The 24,605-nt window shown below is 43.9% G+C and overlaps 1 protein-coding gene across 1 annotated transcript in view; it reads left to right on the top strand.

The window, feature by feature from the left end:
• Positions 1-24,605, top strand: part of LOC119651240 (lachesin-like) — a 248,053-nt gene that overhangs the window by 162,414 nt on the left and 61,034 nt on the right. Inside the window, exon 3 of the mRNA XM_038054719.1 lies at positions 20,361-20,577. Within this exon, the coding sequence (XP_037910647.1) occupies positions 20,361-20,577 (217 nt within the window). The remainder of the gene's footprint in view (positions 1-20,360; positions 20,578-24,605) is intronic.

Genomic DNA, 24,605 nt, shown 5'->3' with positions numbered 1-24,605 from the left:
TTCAGTTCTTAGCTGTTTACCCTACATGAGTTGCTACCGCTTTGTGTGGCGCTAATTGCAATAGCTTCCCTTCCCCCATTGCAACTACCGCGTTTCATGCTGTATTTGATTGCAGGATATATCTTACCAGACTTTCCGCCGTTAAACGGGTAAATACCCGTTCTGTTTCAAGCTTTCTTCTTGAGCTTTTAAATCTTAGGCAGGTGAAAAAAAGCGTGTTTTGCATCTCCGGTTGCACCTTCACACGTAGGATGTCCGGGCGATTCATCCAGACCATACCTAAATAGGTACTACTTCCTGTACCCAGAAATAAATGCGATCTTGATGTCGAGAGACACCAGTGCGCACTATTTTTCTTCGGCGTAGGCTTTTTCGACTAACTCAAAAACCAGTTTGGTAGGATCAACCGCTGACCGAGCCTTCCGGAAGCCAAACTGCGTATTTGAGAAACATCCGCCATTATCAATTATTAAATATATCCGGTGATGGATTACCCGTTCGAGGACCTCGCCTATTGTATTCAGAATACAGATAGGACTATAGGATGTTGGTTCACCTGTCTTCGAGATCAATACAAGCTTTTGTATTTTCCGCTCTGCAGGAAATTTCTTTTAGGCAAATACCTGTGCGAACAAGTTTGCTGCGATTCTAATTGCCAGTTTCATCGCCTTGTTGTGAATTCGATCAATGCCGGCGGCTGCATTATCTCAGACCCTTTTCACTGCGTCTGTGTTTACTGGAGGGATGTCTTCTGCACTCGTTAGTATCATTGGGAAAGTTGTTTCCGGAAGTTGGGGAAACAATGTTGAAACTATCTCCCATAATTATCTAGGGCACATAGTAGGAGGGGAGCATTTGTCTTTTATTGCCGACATAATCGACTTGTACGCTTCTCCCAATGGATCGAAGTCTGCCTCATCGCAGAGTCGCTTCAAGCAATAATGTTCATTTTTCGTGATGGTCCACTTCAACTTTTTGCCTTTACCTTTGTTCATACTCTGGCGTGTCGACGTTGACTCCGGCTACCTGCTTCTCGTTTCATCAGGTAAGGATTTATTGTTCTGAGTCAATTATCAATAGTAATATATATCGCATTTTGGTTGCTATGCGTGTATTCTTCGCTAATATGCCAGTAAAGACGCTTGAGCAGCGAATCAGTTACGAAAGTATGATCCACGACGGAGCCTGGCTCTCCACGCCTAAAATTGTTTACACTTTCGATAATGGTCAGGTCAGAGAAAACCTCGATTAGGATTCATCCTCTTTCATTTGTTTCGCGGTATCACCACTCCATTGCTCAAATGTTGAAGTCGTCACCAATAATTTTTGGATTTGCGATCTTTTCCGCCAAATGATAGTATAGGTCCCAGGGCGAAACGTGGATTAGTACCAACGATGAAGCATAAGATCCGGGAAACTGCTGAACTAACACCAGCAGCTCTACTACCAAACCCTATCTCCATCTCCAAGTGGTGACCGCTGCGAGCTCTTTCTTAACGAAAGGCTGCAGATGGAGAACGGGACAAATTGTACCAACTGGTCTGCATTTACGCATTTTCTCATGGAACGTGCGCTCCCTGTACAGAGATGGAGCTGCCAAGCAGCTAACCGATCGCTTGCCCCAATATAGGGCTGATGTAACCGATGTAAGGAGATGCGTTGGACAGGGACCCATTGCCTGGAGAAAAGTCACGATAATAATATATATATTATAATGGCCAGACAGTAAACCATGTGCTCAGAGTAGGTTTCTTAGTCAGCCAAAAAATGATTGAGCTTTTAAAACATAAGCGAGAATGGCTATGCACTCTGCGCTTGCGAGGCAAATTTAGAAATATAAACCTCATTAACGTCCACGCCCTTGTGGCGCGGCAGGATTCGCAGCATTCGAAATTTATTTCGAATGTTGCGAATGCGAACAAATAGATGGCGCGGAACTATCCACTTTGTAGAGCTCGCCATGGAAGTGGAAGACTGGCGAGAAAAGTGTGCCATGAGTTAGGGGCAGAAAAGAAACACATGAAGGAGATAATTCTCTTCTGCCTCTAACGAGAAAATAGTCACTTCACTCTTTCTTCATTCTTTAAATAAATTAATTAATAAAGTCTAATTGTTAAATCTATCGAGTATTGATTGTAAAAACCTAGTCTATGTTCCGGTGTACCTAAAAATTGTGGTTTGCAAAGAATTGGACTATTAAAGTTGAATTGGTGACCCCGAAGAGCACAAAGCCCTAGTACTATCAGTATCCAAAGTGAAGAAAGAGAGGCTGGACCCTCACCTGTAAACATAACTATTGAACAACCTGTGCAGCCGATACCTAAGATGACTCGTTCTGTTCCTCTGATCTCGAGCGCGTTTTATCAAGTTAACCAAACATCAGCACCGCAGCCCCAGACGCCAGCACCGCAGCGCCAGACGTCAGCATCATTGCCGCAGTCACCATCGTTGCCGCCGCAGCCGCAGCCATCACCATCTCAAACGTAGCTGACACCAGCATTATTGCCGCATCAGAAGTTCAATGAGCGCGACCACCTTTCAACATTGGCAGCAGCAACCTAGAAAACGAACGATTATTTGGCAACCAATTGACTTCATCTCAACAGCCACCGCTATCAGGCAGAAGCCGAAGACTCCGCCACCATCGCTGCTGCAGCCACCATCGTTTCCGCAGCAGTCATCAGAGACGCCGCCGCAGCCACGCTCGCCGTCTCCAGCATCAACGCCGCCGCCGCCTTCACCATCAACACCGCAGCCGTTGAAGCCAGCGCCGCCGCAGCAGCGAATCATTATTGTAATTTGTTGTTTGAATTTTAATTTGTTTTAGTTAAATTTATTTATTTAAGAAAAAAAAAAAATCAATAAATAGTACGCCCGCTGCAAGAGACGGCGTTCAGGCGTTTTAGGTGCGGATCATCGTTGGTTGTCTGCTCTCTGGGCGAAGTTCTGGGAAGTGGTTTCGGTCTGCGCTTAAAAGCGTCCGCTTCGGTAGTGATTTCTTTGTACGTGCGTGAATTTGTGGGTTCGGCCTGTCGTGTAGTTAGAACAGTTTCACTGCGTTTTCGTTTTAACACTCGCGTCGAAAAGAAGTTTCCTTTTTACTAGTCAAGATGTCGATCGACAACAAAGACGCGGCGGGCCCATCGAACCCACAAGTGACCGCCCTCGCCGTGCGTGTTCCTCCATTTTGGCGGCGGAACCCGGAGCTGTGGTTCATACGTTTGGAAGCGCAGTTCCAAATGTCTGGCATCACATCGGACTCGACCCGCTTCAACTATGCGGTGGTCGGTCTGGATGAAGAGTCGATTCTTCTGGTGTCCGATGTAGTGAAGTCAACATCATACACGCAACTCAAGAGCGAGTTGTTCAGGCGCCTGTCGGCAAGCGAGTCGGCAAAATTAGACCATTTGCTGGCGGGTTTAACGTTGGGTGATCGAACTCCCAGCCAATTGCTTCGCGAAATGAGGCAATTGGGTGGGAGCAAGATCGGCGATGACCTGATCAAGTCGCTCTGGCTGCGACGGCTCCCGGAGGGCACCCAGGCGATCCTCGCTTGCGTCTCCGGTTCCTTGGAGGAACTGGCAGCGACGGCCGACCAGGTGCAGGAGGTGTACGTACGCCCAACCTTGGCGGCCGTTCAACCACCGCCGGATGAGGTGGGTGACTTGAGGCGCGAGATAGCCGCTTTAACAGCCAGTGTGGCCGAGATGCGGGCGACGTTGGACGCTCAGCGTTCGGGCACCAGATTGCGAGCACGCTCACGATCTGCCACCCGAAAAGGGCGATCAGGTAGCAGGTCGTCAGGACAGTCCGCGGGCCGAGGGATTTGCTGGTACCACCGCAGATTCGGGGATAAAGCGACAAGATGTACGCTACCGTGTAGATTCGCGCCTACCACAAAGAACTAGATCCGCGGGGGGTCTTGGCGACGGCCACCCAGAACGCAGCGCCACGTCGCCTATTTTCGACCCCCTCAGCAGGCGCGGCTACCTCATCGATACTGGTGCGGAGGTTTCGGTTCTTCCCGTACCTCGGCAACATCAACTTTTCCTACAACCGCTCAAACTTGCGGCAGCAAATTCCTCCCGCATAAACACATACGGGTATAGGCAAGTGGACGTGAGTCTTGGCTTGCGTAGGACGTTTTCGTGGCGTTTCATCCTGGCGGATGTCAGCTTCCCCATACTAGGCGCAGATTTCCTGTGTCACTATGGATTGCTGGTAGACTTGCAAAACAAGTCTCTTATAGATTCCACGACCAACCTTAATTCGTCGGGACAAATGGTATCTCACCCAGGCAATAATCTTTCCGTTCTTTTAGAAGACATTACCGACTCTCGTGTTCGGGCACTTCTCCAAAAGTTCAGCCAGATTACTACCAAGTGTAGTCTCTCCCAACCAGTGAAGCACAATGTGCAGCACCACATTATCACTACTGGTTCCCCGATCTTCTCGAAGGTGCGTCCTCTACCATCCCAGAAACTGGCTATTGCACGGAAAGAGTTTGAACAACTCGTTCAACAGGGTATCTGCAGGCCCTCAAACAGCTGTTGGTCTTCCCCACTGCATATGGTCCCAAAGCCAAATGGCGAATGGCGCCCCTGTGGGGATTACAGAAGGCTAAATGCACAGACTGTTCCTGACCGATATCCAATTCCACTCATCCACGACTTTGCGCATCACCTCGCGAATTGCCGCATCTTTTCGACCTTGGACTTAACCAAGGCTTATCACCAAATCCCAGTAGCTCCTGAAGACATTCCATTCCATTCCATTACACACCCTTTGGACTCTTCGAGTTCACCCGGATGACTTTCGGATTGTGCAATGCGGCGCAAACCTTTCAAAGGTTCATTCACTCAGTCCTGCGAAACCTTGAGTTCTGTTTCGTATATTTGGGTGATGTTTTGGTCGCTTCTTCCACTGAGTCTGAGCACTTAGCCCATCTCGAGTGCATTTTTCAACGTCTCCTTGAGGCCGGTTTAGTCCTAAACGTTGAGAAATGCAAATTTCTCCAAAAACAGGTGAGATTCCTCGGCCATTTCATTTCCCCTGAAGGAATACAGCCCGACCCAGACAAGGTGCAAGCGATAACAAGCTTCCCGCGTCCAAAGACAGTGAGGGAGTTGAGGAGGTTCTTGGGCATGCTCAACTTCTACCGTCGTTTTCTGCCCAAGGCCGCCCATCACCAGTCCATTTTGAACGCGTACTTGTCTGGCCCCAAAACTAAGGACACACGAGAGATCGTGTGGTCTGAAGAGGCTATCCGCGCGTTTGTAAAATCCCGTCAACAACTGGCCGATGGTACACTCTTGGCATTCCCTCTGCAAGATACACCCCTAGCAGTTTTTGTTGATGCCTCTGACATCGCAGTAGGTGCTGCCCTTGACCAAAAGGTGGATCAAGTTTGGCAGCCGTTGAGCTTCTTGTCGAAGCAGTTGAATTCCGCTCAACGGAACTACAGTACCTACGATCGCGAACTGCTCGCCGCGTACTTGAGCATCAAATACTTCCGTTTCTCCCTAGAAGGCAGGCCGTTCACAGTGTTCACGGACCATAAGCCTCTCACGTATGCTTTGAAACAGAAGCCCGACAAAGCGTCCCCTCGTCAGCTTCGACATCTGAGCTTTATAAGCCAGTTTACGTCAGATATCCAGCACGTGTCCGGGAAGGACAACATAGTTGCTGACGCTTTGTCTCGTGTCTCCGAGGTTAACATCCCCGCCTCACTCGATTTCTCGGCTATTGCCAAGGCGCAGGAGGATGACGCAGCACTTCAGAGCCTCAAATCCAACCCCAAATACAAATTTCGGGAGTTGCCCATTTTCGGCTCAAACCTCTCTCTCTGCTGCGAAGACTCGGAAAAGGGACCTCGGCCATACATTCCGGCCACCTTTCGCAAGGAAGTGTTCCACGCAGTTCACGACTTGGCGCATCCAGGCATCAGGACAACAAATCAGCTAGTCACCGAGAAATACTTCTGGCCCTCTATGAATAAGGATGTCAATTCCTGGGCCAGAGAGTGCATCGTATGCCAGAAGTGTAAAGTCTCCAGGCATGTAAGGAAAGAAGTGGGCTCATTCCCCCGCACTACCAAGCGTTTCCACACAATACACCTCGACATAGTAGGGCTTTTGCGAGACTCGCACGGTTATAGGTATTGTCTCACAATCATCGACAGGTTTACGCGGTGGCCTGAGGCAATACCTCTGAAAGACATTACGGCGCAATCATGTGCCGAAGCCCTCTGTCGAGAGTGGATACCTCGCTTTGGCGTCCCTGCAGTGGTCATCACTGACCAGGGAATGCAATTTGAGTCCACCCTTTTCTCCGAGTTAGGCAAACTCCTTGGTTTTAAACGCCAGCGGACTACTGCATACCACCCGCAATCCAATGGGATGCTAGAACGTTTGCACCGGACGCTGAAAGCCGCCATTATGGCACGCGACGATTCGTCCTGGTCCCAAGTCTTGCCTCTCGTCCTACTCGGCCTACGTACAACCCGACGAGAGGAATTTGCTGCCAGCCCCGCAGAGCTGGTATACGGGGAGAACCCGAGACTCCCAAGCGATCCGTTCTTCGGCAAGAGATCGGGTCTCACAGAGTCGGGGTTGGTGCGTCTGCTGAGACACAATCTCCGAAGCATAAAAGCCACACCACCCACCCGACACTCGTCCACACCTGCCTGTTCGCCCAAGGGACTGGACACGTGCACGCACGTTCTGGTCAGGACGGATGCCGTCCGGAAGCCGCTGCAGCCTCCATATGAGGGCCCGTACCGCGTTGTCGAGCGGGGAGAACATTTCTTCCAGCTCGAGATCGGTAGACACAGGTAGGCGGTCTCTCTGTCCAGGCTGAAACCCGTGTCCGCCCCGAAGCAGCGTCGTGTCCGTTTTGTGGATTGACGGTGAACGAAGTTCTGGGATCAGTCGCCGAAACCCCTAGGTTTCATCTGGGGGCGGAGTGATGTGGCGCGGCAGGATTCGCAGCATTCGAAATTTATTTCGAATGTTGCGAATGCGAACAAATAGATGGCGCGGAACTATCCACTTTGTAGAGCTCGCCACGGGAGTGGAAGACTGGCGAGAAAAGTGTGCCATGAGTTAGGGGCAGAAAAGAAACACATGAAGGAGATAATTCTCTTCTGCCTCTAACGAGAAAATAGTCACTTCACTCTTTCTTCATTCTTTAAATAAATTAATTAATAAAGTCTAATTGTTAAATCTATCGAGTATTGATTGTGAAAACCTAGTCTATGTTCCGGTGTACCTAAAAATTGTGGTTTGCAAAGAATTGGACTATTAAAGTTAAACCCTTATAGAGGAGACTGCAGAGTCGGAGAAGGATACCTTCAACGAAGCAGTAGAACGAACCCTCGAAGCCTGTCCCAGGTATGATATCAAAATCATACTTGAGGATTTTAATAGCTAAGTAGGGACGGAGCGCGTATTCAGAGGATACGTTGACTCCCATAGCTTATATCAAAATACAATTGATAACGGACTGCGGATTATTCAATTAGCAGTGTTACACGAAATGGTTGCTGGAAGTACCTATTTGCTAAAGATCCAAACAATAACAACTTCCTATCTAAGTTCCGTTTTAGCTAGTTCTCAAATGAATTTATGGAGAGTTTTTCTGGAATAACGATGTTACCTTCTAAAGCAACATTATTCTTAAATTGACGATTGACGAAGCGGAGGATTACACTTCTATTTGAGAGACGGACTTCTATGAATAAGTTCCCCTAAGAGTTGGTTGCCAGAAAGGACATTGTGGTCATATTGAAGAATGGTTGAAGTAGGAAGTAGTAGTATTGTTAGAGTATGTGATTTGTGTTGCTGATCAAGCCAGCAACGACGGAAAGCTCGTAGATTCCTGCAACAGACAATAAGCGATGTGGTAAACCGTTCTAAAAATAAATTTTCTGCAAGCTATCTTGGATTCAGCCGTAAAATTAAATTAAATCCTAACAATGATAAACGAACAATTTCAGGTTTCTTTTTAACAATACGCTTTGCATGGATAGGCACAAAGGTCAAATGACAGTGAAATGAATGGTAAGTGCAAAGCAAACCAGAGTCGCGTCAATTGCATTCCATTCCGTAAAAATCCACAACACATTCTATTCCCGTCTTATTCTATATTCCATTGTCCAACCTTGTGGAATCGCTTCATTCCTTACTTTCGCGCAGCATTTATGCGAGTATCTATGGTTATGCATATGAAGTGTTTCCACTTTTGAAAACCTCTAATTAATTCATACTAAGAATGCAATCCTTTTCCAACTTCAGGTGCACCTTTCCAAATAAGCTGAGTTAATAAATCTGTGTGCTGCTGTTCAAAATCCGCAGCGTAGAAAGGTTCAGTTTTAAGACATTCACCGTAGTATTTCCGCAACAACTAATTTTCAAGCGCCATTCAAGTTCAGTGAATTCTCCACCCCTTCATAAACACAGAAATAACCACTTTGGCTGAGTTTGGTTGTTGTCTATCCGACATTTTTTCCGCGATGTCTGGTCTCTAGTTTCCTACCCAGCAACAGTAGTGATAAAGTATAAAAATATTCGGCAAAGTTTCTATAGAAAGCTGTATCAGAGAAAGAAATGAAAATAGCAAATAAAAGAACTCGGCACAAAAGTAATAAACAAAATTAGAGACCTCCAAACTTATCCTCTACACTTTTTCGTATAAACGACGACAAAAATTCCAGGTAAAACGCTCGATTCTCTTCAAGGATAATTCGTAGACGGATCAAGTCTGCGGAACTGCGGAATGCCAGCTACTCGAAATGGTGGGCAGAGTCCGGCGTTGCTAGCAATAGTATGATTTCACCGTCGTTTCGCAAGGACTCTCTTCTGTGAAGTGGGTGTATAGATTTTATCCCAAAAAAATCAGTTTTTCGATTCCGTGCCTTTGAAATGTTGACAAATAGAAAGGAGGGAAAATCACAACAACAAATAACATCCTTTGTGCTTGAAACGTTGCGAAAGCCAAAAAGTTAGAGGATGGACTCAAAAAAATTAACCGCAGGAAAATTTCTTACCTTAGACGAACTTGAATGGCATTTTGACTTCCAAGACAGATCACCCCCATATAAATTATCCTCGTTATCACTCCTGGCCTTCAAATGCCAACCAATTGACCTTTTGCTATGTACTTTTTCACGGGTCCACTTCGGAAAGAGTCCGCTTATTTTGTGTGCTTTATTTTTCCCACTCAAAGAGAGAGATTATCGAGAATGTCCTTCGCACAGTGCTTGCAATAAAACAGCGGAATTTGAAACTGCATAAAGTCCCTCGTAAACCGCAGGGGAAATAAGAATACCTTTGTTTTATGCAGTGGACTCAAAATTTGGATAATATAGTGCAAGGTTTTTGATGAGTGGTCGCTATTGAAGTGTTCACCGTCACCATAAGATAGTCAGCGGCCCTCCAAAAGCTCCAAGGATATGAGCACAGGAGGGTGTGAGTACAATTCTCACCAACGCATTTCATTTCTATGCGGTATTACAACTCATGCAATAAAATATTTCTTCCAAAATAAAATAAATTCTTTTGAAATTGTGTACTTTAAAAGGCTTTTTTACTACTACCTGGCACTGAGGGTGGGATGCTGTTGGTACAGTCAGAAAGTTACTTTCAGGCACTTGAAAAGCTTCTAGACCGTGAGCTACTGGAAAATGTTGTGTCCTTTTTCGAAATTTGGTTAGAGAGGATGATGAATTTGGATATTTTGCAAAGAATTGGATTTTGCTTCTCTTTGTTCACTTGAGTTCAGCATTCGGATCTTGGGTGTCGTTTCATTTTAATCGTTTTAGTGGAAAATTGTGGGTAGCGACTGCTACTCCTTTGTTCTGTCTTGCTCGCTAATTGGGATGAGAATTTCACGGGCAGCTACTTTAAGTTGTTTGCTTTGTATGTTGTGCTTTGATGTAGCAGAAAAGAGAATGACGTCTGATTTATCCAAATTTAGAAATGAAACGATTAATGTTTGTATTGGAACAAATTTAATGATTATAAAGACTCACAAAGTTTCAGACGGCATTATATTGTGAATTCAATAGCCAGAAAACGTAGAAAACAAGCCACAAACTGAGAATGAATGGGATATTTTCCTGGTAAAAATAATCACCTGAATAGGTGAATTGATGCTGTTTTGATGAAGAGAAGTCCTTGAATTGATTAAATGTAATAATTGAGGTGATTTATTGGTAGCCGTGAGGACAGTACTACATTTATATGTACGTATAAAGTAGGAAAGAACGGAAATTTAATTGAAACCGCACAGAAATGTTGACGTATGCTTCTGCTATCCAATTTCGGAAAATGAAGAAACACTCAAGTCTTCCTCAGCAATTCTCGTTACGATTTGGATTGGTGTTATATATGTGAACTAATAAAAGAGCACAACACCTCGCTACACTTAAGGTCGTGGTCGACTTCCGATTTGTTAGTTTTAAAATACCAGCAATACTAACACTGTACTGAGCGGCAATTTAGAAAGTAAGCAAACAAGTGATCAGTAGAAGGATTAAAGTGATCCTGCCTCCTCTGAAAAGCCAAGTGACAGCCAACGGGAATCCGATGTCGGGTTGTTTCTAACGGCTACCACAAGGCGCGCTCTCTTCACCTGGCAACCAATTTCCGACATACTTCCGACTGCAGGATTCTCGCCCAGGTTAAGGAGCATCACAATTGGACAGTGCTATGTACCAACCGAGCCTTCCGATATAGTGGAGAAGGATGCTACGAGCAATTATACGCACGGTGAAATTTTGATCGTGATGGGTAATTTGAATGCCAAGGTGGACTCTGACGACACTTCGCTCGGACATTTGATGGGGAATACGCTCTTGGCGACCGTAACAATAATGGTGGAATGTTTTGCAGATTTCTGCAACTGCACTGGTGGCACATTGTTCGGGCACAGAGTCTGTCACAAGTTAACTTTCAGCTGACCGACACTGTGCGAGCAATCAGATTGACCCCTCCGAGATCAGCAGTAAATTTAATAGTTGTTTCCTGGATGTGCGTAACCAGGGTGGCGCTGATATTGGATTCGAAAGGAATCACCATCTGTTGGTCGTTAACGTTCGCTAGCGTGTTGCGTCCACCATTTCTCACAGGGTTGAGGAGCTTCGACCCCCAAGTTCAAAAATAATCGCTTGTATGATTCAACTGTCGCTCGAAAATGGGAGAAATATTTTGCTGATTTGCCGGCAGATATACTGAGTAATCCGCCTGAGAAGATCGATGAGCATCCATTATAAATGCTCTTTTCTCAGGTGCTACACGAAAAAGCGTCCCAGGATTTGAATAGCTTCGGAATTGATAGACGGAAGTGTTGGAAACCACGTTGATCGTTCGGAGTGATGGCAGGCGTAACGCACTTGAACTCCTATACGGAGCGGAGCTCCAAGAAGTTCATTATTTCGCTGCCCAGCGAAGCTGAAAATGCCGCAGAATGCAATGATTTTATGAGTGTATATCGCATTGTGAAAGAATTTGCGTGTGGTCGCAAATCTTTCGATGATCCCGCGAAGGATATTGACGGTGAACTTCTCATCTACCATGGCGAGCAGGTGAAGAGGTGGAAGGAAAACTTCACTACGGCTCTTAACTGTATCACATCCGGTGAAGTTCCTCCTTAGTGGATTAAATAGTTAATCACCGTAATGTACGGATACGGGCTGTTCTGCCAAGAGGAAGCGAAATCGTATCGGCCGTTAATGCACTCAAATGGAGTGAAGCCGCAGGACTTGACAGTTTTCCAAAGAGTTATTTTTCATTGCAACTGCAATGTCTGCAACTCTCCTACTGCCACTTGTACGGAAATCTTGGAAATCCGAAACTTTTCCTACAAAATGGAAGAAGAGGATGATACCCGAAGGGCACCTGGACGGATAACTGACTTCTCCATATCGCCGCAAAGATCATAGCTAAAATAATCTTGGAACGCATTGAAAAAAATCTCGAAGGCCTGATCGACAGAGAGCAGGCTGGTTTCTGCTCCAGATAATCCTGCATTCACCACATCAAGAACCTGTGGTTCATCTTCGGACAGTGCGCGGTGTTTGGATCCACTCTGAACCTATTCTTAATCGATTTCGAAAAAGCTTTCGATAGCGTGAACAGGCAATATATCTGAAGTGCTCTACGTAGGAGGGGCATTCCGGAAAAACTAATAGCGATTGTCAGAGTGACATATGATGGCGCGTAATGCTACAAGCTGCATGGAGATAAAATCTCGGAGAATTTTGAAGCCCAAAGTGGAGTTCGTCACGATTGCATCCTGGCACCGATATTACTTCTTCTTGTTATCGGTGGCCGAAAGAGTTGAAGGAGTTCAATGGACGATGATATTTTTCCTCAACCACTTCGACTACACGGGTGACTGGTGTTTGCTCACTTACCGGGCTATGGGCCTTGACTCTGGATTTGGAAAGAGAAGCAAGTAGAGTTGGATTGCAGATAAACACCAACATAACCAAGGTTCTCAAAATGACGTGTACATCGCACTCTGCCGAAACGAACCTTACACGAAGAACTTGGTCGGCACTCGCCTGGCACTCGTACACATTGTGGTGCAAAGGCGGAACTGGCAGTGGATAAGTCACACAATAAAAACGGGCTGCAATTGCATTGCTGGCTACGCCTTGCGATAGAACCCACTCTCCCAAATTGGGCGATGAGTGGGCCTTCCCAAAGGTATTTGACGGAAAAGAGAGTGCAGGCGTATCAGAAAATCTTGGGTTTCAGGTAACCACGAAGGATGGCGTGTAGGTGTGATTGACACGATATACTACATTAAAGGGGTAAATGCGATCATATATATATTTTGGGTTATTGAAGGCTATAAAATGGAACAAAACAAAAACTCGGAAAATACCTTCGGGAAAACATAAGCACATGTCCACTGAATAATTGAAAAAGGAAGTTGATCTATTTCTACAAATATAATATTGCTGGTAGAAGTCTTACCACAAAGTTAAAATTAAAACTTTTGGCAAGTCGTGTTTAAAGGCGGAACCCACATTAGAAAGCCTTTTTCAACGTAGTTTTTTGTTATTTCTTTTTAATGCGGAAAATCAAATAGAATTCAATCACATCTGGATACCATGTTAGTGATATTTCGAACAACTTTTGATAATTTTTTTCGAAAAATTTAAGCCACAAGTAACAAAGTTAGGCGGCATTATTTCGCCGGTGGTCGTAACTAAAGTTACAATTTTTACCTGAATTGTAATTTTGCATTGCTAACTTATTTTCCAAGAATATAAAACGTGAATATGGACGGTACCCATTCATAGCTGCGTCGACAGGTATCCGACATCAAATCACGATACAAATCCCAGTGCCACCAGTGAGATTTGAACCGCGACTTTCGTACGATAGCGTTGTGCTCTAACCATTCACCTATTCGGACACTGTTGAAGTGATTGGAGAGGACTTATTCTGGAACAAGGAGCTAAAAAGATGTCATGCGCATGAAATGGTCCGACCCGGCTATGTTTCAAGGTCAATGTATTAAAAAAAGTCTATTTGGTGAAATCCTCCATTTGGTGCATTTCTGATAACGTTAATATTCCTAGTTCTAGGGCGATTCATTCGTCGATCATGCATGACATAACTCGTAATCATCATCATCATCAACGGTGCAACAACCAGTATCCGGTCTAGGCGTGCCTTAATAAGGAAATTCAGACATCCCGGTTTTTCACCGAGGTCCACCAATTCGATATCCCCAAAAGCTATCTGGCGTCCTGGCTTACGCCATCGCTCCATCTAAGGCAGGGTCTGCCCCGTCTTCTTTTTCTACCATAGATATTGCCCTTATAGACTTTCCGGGTGGGATCATCCTCATCCATACGGATTAAGTGACCCGCCCACTGTAACCTATTGAACCGGATTTTGTATCGCTCATAGATTTCGTCATTCTGTAGACTACGGAATCGTCCATCCTCATATAGGGGGCCAAAAAATTTTCGGAGGATTCTTCTCTCGAATGCGGCCAAGAGTTCGTAATCTTTCTTGCTAAGAACCCAAGTTTCGGAGGAATACATAAGGCCTGGCAAGATCATAGTCTTGTACAGTAAGAGCTTTGACCCTATGGTGAGACGTTTCGAGCGGAACAGTTTTTGTAAGCTGAAATAGGCTTTGTCGGCTGACAACAGCTGTACGCGGATTTCTTCGTCGTAGCTGTTATCGGTTGTGATTTTCGACCCTAGATAAGAGAAATTGTCAACGGTCTCAAAGTTGTATTCTCCTATCTTTATTCTTCCCGTTTGATCAGTGCGGTTTGATGTTGTTGGTTGGTTGGTTTTCGGTGCTGAAGTTGTCAAATGGTCTTGAGAGTGATCATGCTGCTTTTATCTCGCCTAACACATTGGTCAGGGTCACCCTAGTCAGTCTTATTAATTTCGTCGGGATACCAAATTCTCTCATGGCCGTGTACAGTTTTACCTGGCTATGCTATCGTAGGCGGCTTTAAAGTTGTCCATATTCCAATAGTTTCTCCATCGCTTGCCGGAGAGAGAAAATCTGATCTTTTGCTGATTTGTCTGGAGTGAAGCCCCTTTGGTATGGGCCATTCAGCCTAGCAAGACCTACCTACCTCTATAATTGCTGCAGCCGTTCCGACTCCTTTTGCGGCTGGGGCCAGGTATGTTTGTGGCTGTATTAATGACAACGTTCTTCAGGTGGTTGTGAAGATCATTTGTTGTTGCTTCATCTCCAGGACCTCTGTTGACTGCGGTTATTGCGGTATCCATTTCCTTCTTATAGGTGTCGCGGAGGGCTGTGTTGTGGATGGCTTCAGTGTTCACTCTCACCTGATTGTCAGAGGGGATTGTAGGTGGTGTCGTAATCCGACCTCGGCTAACGAGATAGTGGTCCGAGTCTATATTGGCCCCCCTATATGTTCTGACATTCATCAAGGCTGAAAGGTGGCGGCGTTCGATCAACACGTGGTCAATTTGGTTGAAAGTGGTCTCGTCTGGAGAGGCCCATGTATGTTTGTGAACGGCTTTCCGCGCAAACCAGGTACTTCTAACAACCATTTCATGTGACCCTGCTAATTGAATAATCCGCAGTCCGTTATCATTTGTATTTTGGTGTAAGCTATGGGAGGCAACGTATCGCCTGAATATCCTTCCCTACTTGGCTGTTAAAATCCCCAAGTAGTACGCTGCCGCAGCTCTTCATTAGTTATTGTCTTACGCCAGAATACCTCGATCACACAACGCCAACATAAATTGATGAAAGGTTGAAGCTTTTGAGTAATAGTGGTGGTCGCTTTCCATATATAACTCCCAAGTAGTTGAGATAGCTGCATTTCGAAATTTTTCAGCGAAAAAAGCCGCACGTCCAATAAGTTTGGTTCCACCGTTCGATCAAACAATGTTTTCTAAGTATGTAAATTGATCAGCACCCTCGATGTTTTGTCGACTAATACAAATAGGAAAAATGCGATGACCCGTCAGACTAAGAACTTTGGTGCTGTTGATGTATGTCTTCAGTCCAATTTCACCTGCCTCGCTCTCTAAATACAGAGCAGCCAGATATCATCAGTCGAGGTGCTTCAAGAAAATTATTTCGTCCATTGAATTACCATGCGTCCTCCAACCAAGGCAGCATGGAGAACGTCATCAATAAAGAGAAGAAAAAGTGTCCGTGATTAGATAGAACTGTGGCGGCCTCCGCTTTCGATATAAAACTCGTCTAAGAAATTACCTCGATACACCATATGACATATTCTACCTTTATATGTAATCTCTGATACAAGCTAATAATTTTTCTGCAATGCCCCTTTCGCGTACAGCAGATATACTTCGACGATTTTGTAATGCGGTGAGGCATGGTAATGCGGTAATGTTAGTAAATCATCTACCCATCTCTAATGAAAAGCAAGTGGGGCGGTGATGTAAATGTCGCAGACCGTTTTACAATGATCAGAAGCGTTCGGGGATCGGTACAGGAAGATCCCGACCGGAAATCAACTTACTTTTAAGCTTTCGAAGTGCTTCCTGATGCGTTCCGGGATAACTTTAACTTTTGTGGAGAAATGTCCAAAAACCAGCCTCTTTCAAGGAAAAGGATATCTCCGAAGGAGTTCCTCTATTTGAAAAGTGGCTTACGACTCACGAAAACTCAGCTCAATGAAGAAAGGAAGCCAAATTCTACAGAAAACTGCCTTTCATATACATACGAAACCCTTCTTTCTAATTTAGAATTGCATAAACCTCAAAATTCATGATTCACATGATGATCGCAACGCTCCTCAACGAGGAGAGGAGAGAAAGAGAAACTAAATATATACTTGACACAGCAAAGAAGAACGGGTACAGTAGAGATATAATCCTGAATCGGAGCCGAAAGAAGCTGCGCCAGATCTTGAACCAGCAACTTATTATTTGAATTTCAGAAGAGAATACACTGAAGAAGGGAACAGGGAAGCCTGTGGTGGTTTAGGTTAAACTCTCTACCTGGTAAGAAACCACAGACAGACTCGAAGTCTGCGCTGCCTCATTTCTCATCGCTGCCATTGGGGTTTCCTCTGGGGATGGCAAAATGTCAAAGGGACAATTTGCCGAGACCGAGAGCTTGAATCGTGATGTCAAAATTGTTAGAGGCAAGCGAACATAGAGCGTGCCCCTATGTTTGTGGAGCGAAGAACAAGTGAACAGTTGTCTTAACAATTTGCAGTTCAAAAATGTTACGAGTTTATTAAAAAATATTGGTTGCCAGACGAAGTCTCATTGTCGGCCTACCGATACTTAGAATTCTGCCTGACTACTGCGGGCGAACAGACGGTAATGCAAAAAAGGAAGCCTAGGAAAATGAATTTGGCAAAGTTCAATGATCTCTCTGGAAACACAGCGTAGCTCCTTGGGAAACTAAAGACTGTTTTGACACTCCTGGTAAAGATGAGATCCGTTAAACTCAGGTAATTAACCCAGATGACTTCTGAATCGTCCGTAGGTGCTCGAAGTGAGACTCATTTAAAACATACTGTGAGGAATTATAAGGCGAAAGAGAAACTTTAAAGCTGTGTAGACTCCTATAAACGGATGAGTCTGCAAAGTTAGATTCTCTTAGAAAACAGGACAGAAATTTAATTTCAGTGAGGACACAGTCTTTCGGAAGAATGGGACTTTTCCGAAAGAAGAGGTGACAGAAGGAGGAGGAAGGAGAGCTAACAAATGAAAACCAGAATGCATACCATGCTCTTCATTTTTTGGCTTCAAGAATAGGGGATGTAATTCTGAAAGGCGTGATGGGGGGAGGGGAGAAGGCCTTTGAGTATGTACTGTTCAAAAAACTTTGTGATGCCGCGCAGAGATTGCTGTGCGCTGAAGTGGGTGTTTACCACTTTTTGACAACGGAGGCCGCCTCCAATGATACATGCTATTAACACTTCAACCTCAGAATAGTGTGTAGAAAAATACAACGCCCCGTTGAATTGATTGACAGTTGGTACGTCAGACATGGTCTTTCATTCTCTTCAAATAAAATCAGGATGGTATTATTTACAGGAAGGAGGAAACTGAAGGTCTTTCGTTTCCAAAGTGAGGGGAATAACCTTCTCTGAAGAAGTCAAACATCTAGAAGTTATTCAAAATAAGGAGCTTGTCTGAAACAAGAATGTAGAGGTATAGATGAAACAAGCTTTCACAGAGTATGGGCTCTGTAGGTGGATCTAAGGCTCGACATGGGGACATAGGTTTTATACAGTGAAGGGCATTAATGTTACTAGCATTATCGTATTCCCTAATGCATCTATACTGTGGTGGGTTAAGGTGAAACAAAAGGCTTATCACTATTAACTAATCTCACTCCAAATAGGAGTTATTGGTGATTACGGAGCAGTTAAAAGACTGGCTGAACGTTTTTTACTGCGAGTAAAGCTGCATTTAAGGCGTTGAGTAGTTTTTCAATCACTTCAAATATCGGCCAATAATATAGAAATCGATAGAACTCTGAACTTCTGAACTCGATACGATGGAACTTCTCTGGGTACTGGATACCTCAGTTGTAGAGAGAAATTAAATTAAATTAAATTGAAAATGGTTCAATTGCCTCCATGACCGGACCAGGACCAGGAATTGGGAGTGTCGTAGTATTGTCTAAGACCGCTATCAAAAACTGGGAATAACCTCCTTATGGGAACAGGTGTTGCTCGACACGACAAACTTTTCCCGTCAGAACCAAAAAAACATGCTTATCTTGCCGAAAAGCAGGAAGCCTGGCAGAAGTAATGGTTGCGTTCTGAATGGCCATATTTCAATAGCTGGGCGTAAATTCACAATAAGAATTTTATAAGACGATACGTGAGTGCCTAACTTATGGACACATGTTACAGCTGGTAGCATCCCATCCACTAACGGAAATCATGCAATACGTAAACGTACCTGGATGTCCCGTTAGACAGGGGAGTCGAGTATAATGGATCACAACGTTCTCAAGCTATTCTTCTCAACCACCTTCGTGATTTTCAAATTTCAATCTTGATCGTAGATTTCAAGGTTTCAATGTTTCTGGATTTCTTTGTCTATAGAATGTCGACGTACTGAACTGCGCGGGCATCATGTCAATGCTATGCCACATTTTCAATAGTGTCGTTTGGCTTGGTAGACCTTGTCCACCTGCGTTTCATAGCACTCGGTGCTGCTGGTTTTACGACTGAAGTAGTAACGACGAACACACTCACTGTCCGCGACATGATGAGTACTAGCTACCTATTTTCGCATCAAATAATATCCTTGTGGCTGCCAACGGGCCGCTAGTTTCATTATGCTAACTCTAATCTTTTTGATAGATACCATGCCACACATTTATGCCGAAGTCCATTCTGAAGCGTTCTTAAGCATTTTCATGGAACTGAGCTTGAGCATAGTTTCGAAATTCCGAATGCCCTGATTAAACCGTTTGTACCAGTGTAGAAAAGTGAGACTTCCATCAAATATGGGACTTAGATGGAAACTTCCTTTTCCACAATATTGCTCAGGTAAGCTGTTGTGACACTAAATTGAAATACATATCTTTGTCCAGGTGCTATAGCAAATCCCGAGGAATTCAGACCAGCAACAAGCACATAAGACTCGCTGTCAGTGACAGCGACCTTCCGAGTACTTAAGATCCTGGGCATAATCCCAGTCGTTTTCGGACATGGATTGCTTTAGAGACCACAATCAGAGCCCCGCCATAACTGGCATAGCAACGCTGGTTTGCTTTGTATATTGGGGCACGGCGCTCGAGTTGTACAACGCAATTCCACGCTTGAGCCCATGAGGAACTTCCCCGCGAAAAAAGGCGCAATCATAACCACTATGGAACTCTCACAAGAAGGCCAACCGCAAATAACCGGGGCGAAATTCTCAAAGAACATGCTCTCAAAGGCCATGCCGGTTCCTATGATACCTTTGCAGATCACCCTTTTCGGGTTGAACCTTCCAAGTACATGTGATTCGCGCCAAAGGGGGCTTACGAACTAAGCTTGGTTTGAACATCTGAATTGCTACGAAAAGATCCAATGGCCGAATAAAGTAACGATGGTTTGATACGCTAGATGACCAAGCGTCTCACCGATGAATGTGTCGAGCCCGATCTAGACGAGGCAGCACCGCTAGGATATATAACAAAGGCTAAAAAAGAAGAGGATTGCTAAAAAACTACTGAAGTAATAATAACTTAAACGCATTATCATTGTTATTATCATAATGGAAAATAACTACTGTGCCCCTTTTACTGGTTATAGCGTACATATTAACTACAGTATCTCAAGCAAGCGTACAACTGTCAGATTTTTTTTTAATATATTCCCCGCTTCCAAATATTTTAACTTGGTACCTGATATTAAGTTTTCGCCCTCTCGCCACTCCTCTTTGTTCTTGTTATGGACACCGTCAGACGGGATATCCAACGTCCAGCGCCCTACACACTGCTTTAGGCAGATGATGTTTTCCTAGCATCTGATAGCAAAAATGATCTCGAGCAACTTGTCCAAAAATGGACTGATCGCCTCATGAAACACGGTCTCAGATTGAATCTAAACAAAACTGAATTTTTGACGACCGATTCCCATGATACAGGCAGAATCACTGTCAGTGGGAGCGAGCGATTTAAATACCTCGGGCCAACGCTATCAGCTAATGGAGAACTGAACTGTTTAGAAGAAGAAGAATTTTTACTTGAGGTATGTCATACTAACTACCTCATATAAAGTGAAGTTACCTGGGTTTACTATAAAATGCTGCTAAGCAACCACGAAACTGCTCCTTAGTGTTTCTTCGATCCGTTTTACACATTTTTAGGTTTATCGATTTGCAAATCTTTCTAATTTCTTTCTTCTTTCCGTAGGTCGCTTGGATGCATTTCGAACAATCTGCAATTTTAACTGTACATAATCATGTGATTACGCGCAATCCACGCATCAGTGTAACGCACGACAAACACGATAAGCATCGAACCTGGTTCCTGCATATCAACAACGTTCAGGAAGAGGATAAAGGTCGTTACATGTGTCAGATAAACACCGTAACAGCCAAAACACAATTTGGATACGTTCACGTTGTTGGTGAGTACTGAACAAAGAAATCTTCGAATCCTTTCCATTTTTCTCTCCGTTACCCGGTAACTTCCATGTGCACGTTTCACCCTTCCGAAAAAGACGACCAGAGGCACTCGCCGCCAAACCCGAAACGAAAGATAGTGGAAAAATCTTAAATCCTCATAATCCCCTAATGACATCTCGAACGGAGCAAGGGAGCAAATCACAAGCAACAGAACCCCCGTGTATTGTCTTTAGAACGTGTTAGTGGTGAACGGCGAACAGGGGATGGAATAAAATGAAGGACGAAAGCAATCTGCCTAAAAGTTGATGGCCATTACACGTCGGACGAGAAAACATAAAAAAGTATAACGGCGAAGTTTTCTAATAAACGATTACGGAATAGCTGGTAGCGTAGAGTAGGTGGATTCGGGGTGGTCATTGTCATAGAGTTACTGGAAGGGAGATGGTGGAGTGTTATATGGATAACCATTTAATTATTAGTTGGAAGGTTTTTCAATTCCTATTCAGTTTCAAGAAGCTGGCAAAAATGAGAGAGTTGCATCAATTTATTTGATGTTTCCAGCCCTTTGACATGGCTAAATTGACAACAATGTCAAGTAAGCTTAAAAAGAAAATGCTTAGAGAAAAATGAAAAAAACTCCTGACATTTTAAGGCAGTTATGTGACCAACGAATGGCCTCGAGATTTCTGCATCAACGGGTATTCGTCAATATGCCGGCCATAAGTATTGCTGGCGTATTAATGACATTATTTTCATCCTGGCTTCTTCATCCGAGATGGTCATCTCTTTGAACGTCTGCCTCCTTTTCTCATTTATAATTCTATTCTCGATTCTAATCAAAAGTTAGTTGTGCTGCCAGAGTGGTGACGTCCTCGAGTTCAAGGAGTGAAGAAAGTCCTCGGATCGCTTATTTGAAAGCAGGATGCGGCAGTAATGTGAATGAAGGGTTTGGTGCGGCATCATGAGAAACTTCTTCTTATATAAAGGACATTTTTGGATAAATAAAGTCTCGTTTGTTTTTATTTGCCCGGCGAATATGCTGATACATGATTGTCATCACATACGTGTACGTATATTATGTGCTAAGTTTGACCCTCACCACTGGAAATCAGAAGCCTTCCTGAGTGGTATTTTTTGGCAGTTGCGGTGATCTTTTCCTTTTCATGGGCCGGCACACAGCATAAGGTTACTACAATCAAACGGGTAATATTTTGAGCATTTTAAGCCACACGTGGTCGTGATTGGTTAAGTTTTCAACTTTTCCCGACATATTAGGCTTTGTTTTTCGTCCTGCTTGCTTGCCTCGTATGGCAAGTGGTGTACTCCCTTAACTCTGGGCGGCAGTAGAAAACTACGGAGTAGAAAAGTTTTATTCAGAACTCTTGTGCTTGGATTTATTACTCGATCAAAATTGCCGTACATCAAAATCCATCTTAGGCCAACAATATGTTACTTTGCCTCCTGTCCAGTGGCGCCCGTTCTCGTGTCATTCAAGCTTTCGGACGTTTCCAAGATGTTATACGAAAAGTTTTGTGTCTTTATGTTATTTTTTGCTTTTTCGTATGAGTTTAGTTAGGAAAATTAATTAAGAATGGCATGGCTGATTAAATATATCCTTCATGGTTGAATTGTCGAGGTCATAGAAGAAGAAATAAATATTCTAAGTGAAATGGGCGAAAATAAGATGACATAGTACAAATTCTAGGTTTGAATGGTCGTAACGCAACATATAACTGATTATAGAACATATGGAGATAGTATTGCTATATAGAGGAGAGGACTTTCGTGATCAAATTTTATAGAAGCGGACGCTGCTTTGTCAGCTTTAAAAATTGATCCAAAGGCTTTCTTATTTCGCAGTTATTTCTGATTATGACAAGCAATCTCTTCCGGTCCCGATCCGCTTCTGCACAATGTGGAGAATAGCGCGTCAACCACACCTACACGCTATCGTTTACGGTTACTTGAAATGGACTTCAACTCCCTGCAGGACATCTAGTGTTCTGCACTAAATGCTTTTAGGGCGATCTACTCGCCGGTCACCTTGAGAAAATAGGTCCGACTGTATGGCGTACTCAGCAATTTCTCCGGTTATGTGTGTCGCTTTTTTTACTTATTTTATGATGAAAAAAAAAGACAAATTTTATTTTTGAAATGCCGTATAATGAGTTTTTATTCCTCATATACCAGTATTTCGAGGACCAGTTTTTCTTTTCCTCAGTGAGTTTTTGTCTGAAGTGCTTATGGTCCAGCTTGTCCTTAGATGCCTAAATCCAGGCCTTAATTATTTATTCAGCAATTATGTTTGGAACTTTAAAGTGGCAATGGTGGTCATTTCCCATGTGCTACACAGAAAGAACACAAGCACAGAACAGTGTGAACTTGATCATGGTGTTGGGATAGCAGTTTTTCCAGATTCTATACAAGGCAGCTAAAGCAGATTAACGCTGTTAATGTCTCGAGCGACATCTAGTTCGGTGCCATTGTCGGCAGAAACTACACTTCCTAGATACACAAATTAGTCGACGCCTTCGATGCTCTGCTCATTAATAGATAGGGAGGGTGCGGTGACTCGTTAGATTGAGAATCTTAGTTTTGAAAGTGTTTATCTTCAGTTTATTTCTATTTCTACGTCCATGACCCAAGAAGAGAGCAAACAGATGTCATCAGCGTAATCAAGGTTTATGAGAAAACATGTAATCGTCCATTAAATTCTTCCACTCCAAGCAGAATGAAGGGCGATAACAAGGAGAAATACTATGGTTGATAAAATGCAACCCTAGTGAACTTTGCTTTCGACCTCAAATTCCTTTGAGGTTCTTTCTTGATGCAGTATGTGACATTTAACACCATCATATCTCGCTCTGGAAACATATATTAACGTCTCCAGGATGCTACTCCTGCGTTAAGGACAGAAATCTCTGCTCACGCTATCGAAAGCTTTCTCGAAATCGATGAAGCGAAGGTGAAGCGAATATCTAAACTCCCCACACCGTTCTAAGATCCAGTACGGAAACCAGTCAAGTTTGTTCTTCAATGGGTTCCAGGATTATCTAGTATCTTTGCGCCGACGAAGAACACGTAGATAATGCTGCAATTATCACACTCAAGACGATAATACCCTTCTTCCCCTCTTTGGGAAGTCCCAGGATTTTCGTACGAGCGGAAGTATAAGATCTACAGAAATTGCAGCTACAGCAATACATAATTCTGCAAAAGAACGTCAAGAGCAAAAGCTTTACTCCATTTGAGTGTATTGATGGCGGAAATGAGTCCTCTTCTGCTTGGAGGAACAATCCCTATTAGCATATTACGGTGACTATCCGTTTCATCCAGAAGAGTTGGAAATGGAGGGTTAAGGACCGTCCTGAATTCTTCCTTCTACCTCTTCAGTCGATCGTCTCTGTGAATGAGAAGCCTATCGTTAATGTCCTTTATAAGACCATCAAAAGGGTTGCGACGACAAGCAAGTTCTTTTGTGATGCAGCATTCACTTTTGAAATCATCATCGTTCTGCGGCATCTTCCATTTTCCTCATCAGCGCAATAATAAATTCCCTTTTTTTGATGGCGCACAGTCCGTTCCGAGCAGGTTACTGTCGAGACACAGCTGAATCATACAAGTAGTCGCAGGGCGGTTTGTTCAACTCAGCCAAAACTAAGGAAATGGGGTCAAGATAAATAATCAATAATGACAATGAAAAAATTTCCGCGAAGCAGACTGGTAAGCGTGGCTAGGTTAAGAAATAGAGGGGCGCTCTAGCTACAAATGCTTGGAACTTTTAATAGGCCCAATGCGCGATTCCTTAAAATTGCCTATGGGAAGGTGGCGTTCGCAAACTTTTGCAAATCCGAGAATGTCCTTCACAGGGTGGAGAGTGAGGCGATTCTTCACTTAAGAACACCTTTCCAATGTACCCTCGCTTAAGAAAACTTTCCAAAGAATCTTAGTCTAAATTCTCAAGACATTTGGGTATGAACTATAGGACCGTCCCCTTTTTTTTCTCACATTGGGTAGTTTTGGAATAGAA

The sequence above is a fragment of the Hermetia illucens genome, chromosome 3 (assembly GCF_905115235.1).
Source record: "Hermetia illucens chromosome 3, iHerIll2.2.curated.20191125, whole genome shotgun sequence".
NCBI classification, from domain to species: domain Eukaryota; kingdom Metazoa; phylum Arthropoda; class Insecta; order Diptera; family Stratiomyidae; genus Hermetia; species Hermetia illucens.
Note: the sequence above shows the minus strand (reverse complement) of the source record. Positions and strands in the feature narration are given on the sequence as shown.